The sequence below is a fragment of the Telmatherina bonti genome, assembly GCF_933228915.1.
Source record: "Telmatherina bonti genome assembly, chromosome: 5".
Lineage (NCBI taxonomy): Eukaryota > Metazoa > Chordata > Actinopteri > Atheriniformes > Telmatherinidae > Telmatherina > Telmatherina bonti.
The window spans coordinates 12414899-12423977 of record NC_136623.1 but is presented as its reverse complement, the minus strand read 5'-3'; the positions used below and the strand labels follow the sequence as shown (position 1 = coordinate 12423977).

The following is a 9079-nucleotide window of genomic DNA, read 5'->3' as shown; positions in this document are numbered from 1 at the left end:
AATGAAACACCATTCACATTCTGGTGTCTTTCCATTTCTGCTTTATCAGTGCTGTAATTGGCCTAACCTTAACCCCTGACCCTGTGACTCAACACCTGAATACCACGGAGGAGAGGAGAGGGAGAGGCGATGGGGTTTTCTGTCTGGGTGGAGGGCAAACTTCCAGCTCGATAAGAAAGGTGAGAGGTAAACATTGACTCGAGTCCTATCGCCGCTTGTCCAAGTCCATCTTTCACTGGAGAAACTATGCAAACAATAGGAATGCACTGATAACTCTCTTTCACACCGAGCAGTAAAGTTTAAGTATCCTCTGATAACGAGGCGCAAAACCTAGGCGTCATAGTTTCTGGCTTGTTTTGAGAAAAGAAAAAACATTGTTTGCCATTATTCCTCTGAATAGAATGTGTGTAAAGCTCTTTTAGTCTTTTGTTATCAGACATATAATGTTATCGGTTTGACAAAGTGTAATTGCTGTCACATTCAAGCTTTAGCCTTATCGTCTATTTTTGCTGGTTAAATTGAATTTTCTTGTGTGAAAGATGATGCAAACAGCAAACGTCCTCGATGATAAAAAGTGAAACTAGTGTATAGGCACAATAAGACTACCATTCATCTTTTAACCTATCGATAAGTCAGTGTTGCAGACATTTGTACTGAAAATGTATGACTGTAAACACTTAGCTTTCCCTCTAACAGTGAGTTGTTCAATCTGTTAGAGGATTTGCTCTGTTGGTTGCATGTCTTTGTAGGTTTTTGTGATTCTACAATCTCACTGATCTGCATCTGGTTATGACTCATATACTATAAAAAAAAAAAAGTGGGCAGAGGAAGTAAAACCTGCAGATTTTACTCCAAACAAAAGACGCAAAGTAATACAAGATGGTTCAATCCACCTGTTAATGGGTAACTGGATTGATACACAGTCTGTGCTTCTTTGTGAGCTCAATGCAAACTTGTAAGCAAACAGATGGATGGGCACATAAATATATATTTGTACACAACTGGCTGAAAAGTGACAGACTCTTCACAATGTTTTTTTCCAAAAAAGCAGATTTACCAGCACTGTTTGTTTTTTTTTTTTTAAAGAAATGGTCCCAGTCTTCCTCTGAATTCTCCCATTTCAATGTTGAAATGTAACTTCAGTGTGCTTGGGACATTTATCAGTTTAATTCTAGTTGGATTTTATTTCGTGTGGTTTATACCACAAGAAGATAAAAGCATATTGAGGGTGAGTTTTCAGATATTAACAGACAAGTGCTTTACTTTGTATATATCAGATGTAAATATTTATTGAAAGGGTGTGTGAATAAGTATCTGTAAATGTTTGGGTTTTTTTTGTTTTTTTTTAGATGTATTTAAATAATTTTTTTCAATTCAGAGTTTTCTCCTGTTTGGTTTTGAAAATCTCAGCAGTAAATAAGATGTGTTAAATAGAGTACAGCACTGATTCTGCTGTTCAGCACTTTTTGTTAATACGTATCTGGTTGTAATTTGTAATGTTTCACTCCTAATTCAATGTATAATTATTGTATATTCAGATCTGGATAGGAAAATGTATATATTTTTTATTTTACACTTTTTGTTGCATTCTGTTCTTTTTTTTTTTTTTTTTTTTTTTACTTTAAAGGTATGTAAGAATTACTGACATTTACTGGTAAAGATGGACCTGGAAATTACTTATTAAGCTGAACATATTGTAAATGGATGGCAGATGTCAGCAGCCATAATTCATAATACAGGCATGTTTTGTCTGCAAGCAGATCCAGTAGTCTCAGATGCAGCAATTCCTGGTAACAACTTCAAAACTGTAAACATGTGCTCCCAGTTCAAACACAGGGTTGTTTGTCCATTCAGGGACACCGTAGGAAAAAAAAATGGCACAAATGTGGAATTTATGTGGACCCACTGCATGTAGATATAAAATTAACAGTTATTTTAGAAATATGCTAGATGCCAATAGAAACTATTTTTAATGATATATTCTTTTTTTTCTCATTTAGCTTTAACAGTTTTTCACCCTGCATGTTTAACATTATGCTACTCAACTCATCATGCTGCAACGTAAAGACTTAACATCTTCATTAATAAAAAAAACAAAAACAAATTGCTAATAAATAATTATTTACTAATGATTTTATGAAGTCCTATTCTTTTTAAATTAACATCTGATTCTATATTTTACAGTCTTTATTAAAAATAAAAGCATGTAAAATAAAGATGACCTGATGAGAAACATTGGCTGAGGCATATCTTTCACCATCAGGAGCTAAAATAGCCAAAATTTCACGAGAAATAAATTAATGAAAATATTTTTATGGTAAGATTATTTGTCAAATATCAAATGTTATATTATTTACGAAACTCGTAAGCCACACTGCTAGCTCTAGGGGATGCATATTTTTTCCCTTACTTTACATATAAGAGTCATGAGTGTCCCATACACAATCACACATGAACACACACATACATGAGTGAATTTCACTGGATTTGATGCTTATATGTTTGCGCCGTGCAATCCACATGGTTGCTTGCACATGTAGGTTAGTAACACTATGACTTTATTACGCGATTATGCCAGAGAACACACATTTATATATACATGTGCAAACACTCTCCCCCTCCTGAACCCATCAAACATGAAGCCAGGATATTGAATTTCTCAGTGGCTCTCATTACGGCACATTTCCTGTCAGTCTGACTTGTAAACACATCAGATGCCTGCTAACCTGCTGTATATATTATGGTTGACTGGGACTCCTCATGATGCTTGTCCAATATGTCATGTGAAGCAAACAGGAAGTCAACTTCAAAACATAATTCATTGTAGTTTGTATAGACAGCTGTACATACAAATACAGACTCTGTAACCATGGAGACAAAAGGTAAAAGACAGACAAGCATTAACAGAAAGTGGAGTAAATCTTAACTGCAAATAAAAAAAAAAAAATAAATAAAAAAAAACACAAGATCAGCAGGTTTTCATGAAGTCTCTGTCTCCACCTGCTGGTCAGTTTGTGCTATTTATATTATGACGAGCAGAGAAAGTGGCTCTGAAGGTAGAAGCCGTTCTCCACTGGTCTAAAGGTCGGTGGTTTGAGCCCCCATGATGTGTCAGTAAGGACATCTAGGGTGCAAAAATTGAAAATATGACTTTCATACCAGATTAGTCGGTGGTAGAAGGAAACCCCTAGGGAATGGGACAAGGCTTAAAAAGGAGGAGATATAATGTACTGTGGTGGAAATTATGCACATAGTGTAGTTTTAATATGTTACTCCTTTATTAAGCTTCTTTTATGTAGTACAAAATATATATTCTGCATAGTTTAGAGTAGTTCGGAAAGCTTGCATTAGTAGGTTCATGCATAAAACTGAATGTTCTGTTCAATGGCCTGTTTCAGCTTTGACTGTTATCTTCAAGCTGGCAGTTGTTTTGACCAGTGCTGCCAGGCGAAGGTTATGTCTAAAGATCGCTGTAACACCCTGAGCAGGGGCAGAGCTCTCGAGACCTCTCACTCGCAACATCTATACATGGTCAATAAATTGAACAGAAAACAGTTGATTTCTAGATTTATCTCTCATCGGATAAATTCCACGACGACGGTGGTAGAAGGAGACCCCTTGGGAAAGAGACAAGGCTTAAAAAAGAGGAGATATAATGTACTGTATTTAAAATAAAGATAAAAAAAAAACTTTACTGTCTAGTCTATTTTGAACGTCACTCTTTTTCTAATAATTCTTCCATCTGATCTTATCTTTAATTACGAAAACTCTTTTCCTAGATACCATTCAGTCTATGAAATGTGCTAATCAAGCCGACACTCACACACAAACTGCAATTATAGCCAGTGGAAAAGTAAAATCTTTGACACTCCTGGCAGTGTGTTGAAAATTATACTGAGTGTGTGGAAAACTTTACGTTACAATACTGCACCAAGAAATGGAAAAGCTGGATCACATGCAGTAAAGTTGTGTACTGTGAAGCATAAACTCCTGAGCTGAGAATTCCTCACTTTCATTTCCTCCCATCACCTTTGGTCTCATATAATCAGAATTTCCCTCAGGGATTAATGAAACATTTCCATTGACCCATATCACAATCGATTAGTGTATATTAGCCAGATATCAAAGCTTTTCTAGCTACGAGATTCAAGATATACACAAGATTCACTCTGAGCCCATGTGACAGATGTGACAGTCTGGAGTCTGGAGTCATGTCAGAGTCTGGAGACGCCGTGGAGAACGTTCTGCTGCCTGCAACATCCTCCAGCATGACCGGTTTGGCAGTGGGTCAGTAATGGTGTGGGGTGGCATTTCTTTGGAGGGTTGCACAGCTCTCCATGTGCTCGCCAGAGGTAGCCGGACTGCCATTAGGTACCCAGATGAGATCCTCAGACCCTCTTGTGAGACCATATGTTGGTGTGGTTGGCCCTGGGTTCCTCTTAATGCAAGACAATGCTAGACCTCATGTGCCTGGAGTGTGTCAGCAGTTCCTGCAACACGAAGTCATTGATGTTATGGACTGGCCCGCCTGTTCCCCAGACCTGAATCCAATTGAGCCCATCTGGGACATCATGTCTCGCTCCATCCACCAACACCAAGTTTCACCAAAGACTGTCCAGGAGTTGGTGGATGCTTTAGTCCATGTCTGGGAGGAGATCCCTCAGGAGAACATCCATCGCCTCATCAGGAGCATGCCCAGGCGTTGTAGGGAGGTCATACAGGCACGCAGAGGCCACACACACTACTGAGCCTCGTTTTGACTTGTTTAAAGGACATTACATCACAGTTGGATCAGCCTGTAGTGTGTTTTTCCACTTTCATTTTAAGTAGAACTCCAAATCCAGACCTCCATGGGTTGATACATTGGTTTTTCATTGATAATTCTTGTGCGATTTTGTTGTCAGCACATTTAACTAATGGAAAGTATGTAATAAAAATATTTCATTCATTCAGATCTACAATGTGTTACTTTAGTGTTCCCTTATTTTTCTTTTTAGCAGTGTGTTATAGAGAGAGAGAGAGAGATAGAGAGGATATGTATATAGGCATGTTTTTCCTACATTTATCATGCAAATTCTTTGGATTTTAAAAAAAAAAATCTATTCTACAAAGAATTTCATGTGTATGCAATATAGCAACGACTTCTTCACGCAGAAAGTGTCCGACATTAAAAAGACGTTTTTTTTCCCCCCGACTACGTGGAACCATGTTGACTCTTTCCCAGCTGTACTGAAAGTCCACTGAAGGCTGTATTTTACCCTTAACACAGGTAAAGAAGTGTTTAAGGCAAAAAGATAAAACGCTGTGACCAGACTAAACTGCAAGTAAAATGCCCTTTCTCACTTCACTTCCTGGGAATGAAAGAAACATCAGATCTTTTGGAACTGATGTAACAATCACCGCCTTTTCCTTTAAATGAAGCCTAATGTTGGATTTCCTCTTTATTTTGTTTTAGAAGGAATTGCAGAAGCATGAGTCCGAAGTTACGTTTTACCATCATTAAACACCAGGGGGCGCCAAAGACTGCATTAAAAGCTTAAACACACTCAGGTTCATTTAAAATGCTGCTCTGAACAAACCTCATCTTCAGGTTGTATTTCTAAAGTGTTATGAACATTTAAGCATCTTTCACCAAAAACAACAGTTATGGAAACACGTCTTACATGCTTGCATTACATCTTTATTAATTTGGAAGACCTTTGAAGGATAAATAAAGCATTGAGTTACAGTTGTACATATTTTATAGCAACTCCAATCCTCACATCGCTAACATAGCTGCTTGTTTAGATCATGCAAAGAACAGAATTTTAAATCACTTTTTAATAAAGAGATGCATTCTTTCCTTGAGCTTTACTCTGCTTTTTTGCTGTTCTTCACACAATCCACAAAGAATTCATTGCAGGCAACGGTCAGTGCAGCAACCAAAACAACAAACTCCTGAAAGTCCACTTCCCCATCCTTGTTTTCATCCAGGTCATTCAGAATCTTCTCAGCAATATTTGAGTCATTGGAGGCCTGAAAAGATAACAATTGCAAATAAAGAGGAATTTGTTTCACACAGAAACACAAAAACAAAGAAGTGTGTCTGCACAGAGCCAACCCTCCCTGGCATTTATCTAGGGGAAAAAAAAAAAAAAAAAAAAAAAAATCAAGCTACGATGCCAAAAGTCACCATGGAAACACAATCCCTGTTACTGCAGTGGAGTGAGAAATAAGTGCTAACCGCTGCATTCCTCTTCAAAACCAAGAGGTGAGAAAGGAGGCTCAAACCACAGACCACTTAACGATCATTTAAAATTTTTTAAATGTTTAAACATCAATTCTTCATTGCACTGTGGTACGAATACTGCCTTACATGCGGAACTTGTAGATTGTTACTGCAACTATGTTTAAAGGAGGTGGGGGAAGAAATTCAATTTATTCACTCACTGTGAGGAATTCAGAGAGTTCTTCCTGCAACATATTCTTTAGCTCCTTTTTGTTAAGCTTGTACTTGTCTCCCTCTTTCCCAGAGTATCGGTAGAACACTTTGATGAGGTCCTCCATAGCTCCTTGCAGATTGGCACTCATTTTGCAGTCCTATTTAGAAAAAAAAAAAAAAAAAAAAAAAAAAAAGGGGAATCGATTAAATAAAAAAAAAAAAAAGCCACAGAAGGACACATTAATATTTAGAAGTACAATAGAAGTGCATGTAGTAACAGAGCCAAACAGCTGACAACCAGTAGTGTCAGTGTGGAGGTTAGTTGTTACATTTAGGTAGAAAACTTCCTCTTTCCTATTGAGGAAAGATGAAGGACCTCAAATAACCCCAGTCACAATCTACCACAGACAGTAGTCCTTGAGGGCCACAAACCTGCAGGTTTTCAAAGTATCCCTGTTCTAACACACCTTATTCAAATGAATCAGTCATTGTGAAAAACCTTGTAGGTTGTTGGGTCCATTTAATGTGAGCCGCAGGTGTGTTGGAACAGGAATAGGCAAGACAAACTTATTTATCTAGCACAATAACAGAGATAAAACATAACAAAAATAAGAAGCATGAATATGTGAATTAATTGAAAACCTGCAGGATATCAGCTCTTGAGGACTTTGGACACCCCAGCAAATAAAAACGTGGCTCCTACAATTATCATACAAAAAAGAAAAAACTTTAACACTACCTGAAATTAAAGTAGTGTTTCTGCTTTTTGAAAAAACTGTTTCAGATAAATAGAGATTCAGCAGCTCTGGCGCAGAGGGAAATTCAGAGTATAGGATAATATTTGGGGTCACAGTCATTTCTGTTATAATTTCCTATCAAATTTAAAAAAAGAAAAAAAAGGAGTGCATCGATAAGAGCTGACATCAATGCTCCCTTTCAACTCCTTCAGTATTTAGTACATTAAATAATGCTTTAAGGGCGTAAAAGGAAATGTGAAAAACCCAGTTCCACTGGAAGATGTCCTTCAGTGGTTCACATTATGCTTTAGTGAAAACATTTTTTATAATCACACCAGTTTGAATTCATTCAAAGAGTACGAGCACAAGAGCAACGTCATACAACCATTTAATGCCATTGTTGCAGCTCCAATTCATCACTGCTCCCACAGGCTGTCAGTTGTGGAAAACATTTATAAAACATGGTAACAATGCACAAGGCCATGCATCAGATGTGAATTTTGGAAGCGATCTCAGAAAAATTAGCATCAAACCAGACATGGCAACATCCACTACAGAATCTGGGCTACAGTGGAAAATGACTGCAGTACTGCACACAAAGCCAGTTACTTGTTTTAGTGTTGATATTTGACACAGCTCAGTATTCAGCTTTGGCCATGAGCCATACAAGGCTTATTTCTGCATGAATATGAAAAGAGAGACAGGAGGAAGTCTCCAATCAAGATACAACAACTAGATTTTTACCATGCATACAGACTGCATATTGACCTGGGTCAGGAATGATAACCAAAGTCAAACAGTTTAAATGTCTAACCTTACACCTGGCCTTCACTCTCTGACACATGAGAAGCAGGTACAGGGGAGCAGAGTCATTTCACCTCCCACCTGCATGCACCAGGAAAGGACAAAGGCCAGACCCCCACGGAGGGCAGCTTTTATATGAAATGCAATTTAAATCGTGGTTTGCATTACATTACATAAACGAGCTGATGCCTTTTGAGAGATGAATGATTATTTCCAGAAGTTGGCCATATTTAATAATTTAGACAGTTTTAGGACTTTTTCTTTAAAAAAAAAAAAAAAAGGAAGATGTACATAGATCTGGATGGAAGAGCGCGTGACATGCGATAACAGTCTGAAAAACGAAGATTCCCCTCATTTTTCTCGGTTGCTAAAAAAAATCAGAGAGCTAATTAAAATCATGTGGAAGCCAAACGCACGTCTGGTATCAATTAACTGGCATCACGACAGCACGCACGCGCAATGTTTAGAAATGTTACACACTCCTGAAGACGTGACTTTCTAAAAAAAAAAAAAAAAAAAAAGTAACCAACAAAACTCACCTGGCTGGTGACGCTAACAGGTGCTGGAGGAAGTGGATTCAGCTCGGCTTGGATTTCATCAGTTATATGCGCTCCTGTCAGCTGCGCAAACAGAGCAGGCAGGTAGGCGCCTCCCTCTGGGCAGCAGCACCACAACCTGAGGCGCAGGTGAGCCTTGTAGGGCCATCACTTCACATCTCACACTGAATCATTTCCTATCCATATACAGGCGTGTTGCAGCACTGGGACACGTTGACATAAGGCAGCAGTGACAGCCCTATAGGGTTCTTTTGTTTTTTGCCTTTCACATGTTGTGTGACATGATATAAAAGTTGAGCTTTCAGTTAGACGAGTTTATAAGTAAAATATGTTTATCCTGTCCAGGTGCAAGATGAGATCCAGTGTCCTGTCTGCAAAATGTACTTCAGGTCACAGTGCTTCAACAAGAGTTAGAGGGAAATCATCACAGTGATGAACATGAACAACAAATGGATAACAGTAACAACAGTAGAAATAAATCTGAAATATGTGCAAGTTGTATAAAAAGATGCATTTGTCAACACAAACAGGTAATCAACCAGCCACATAGCAGCAAATCA

The 9079-nt window shown here is 38.0% G+C and overlaps 1 protein-coding gene across 1 annotated transcript; it reads right to left on the bottom strand.

Moving 5' to 3' along the window:
• Positions 1–5850: 5850 nt before the first annotated feature.
• Positions 5851–6570, bottom strand: s100a1 (S100 calcium binding protein A1; the record flags this gene model as incomplete). Its single annotated transcript, XM_079240580.1, has 2 exons — positions 5851–6015; positions 6430–6570. 2 exons carry the CDS (start codon positions 6568–6570, stop codon positions 5851–5853), a joined length of 306 nt encoding a protein of 101 aa, XP_079096706.1.
• Positions 6571–9079: the final 2509 nt, after the last annotated feature.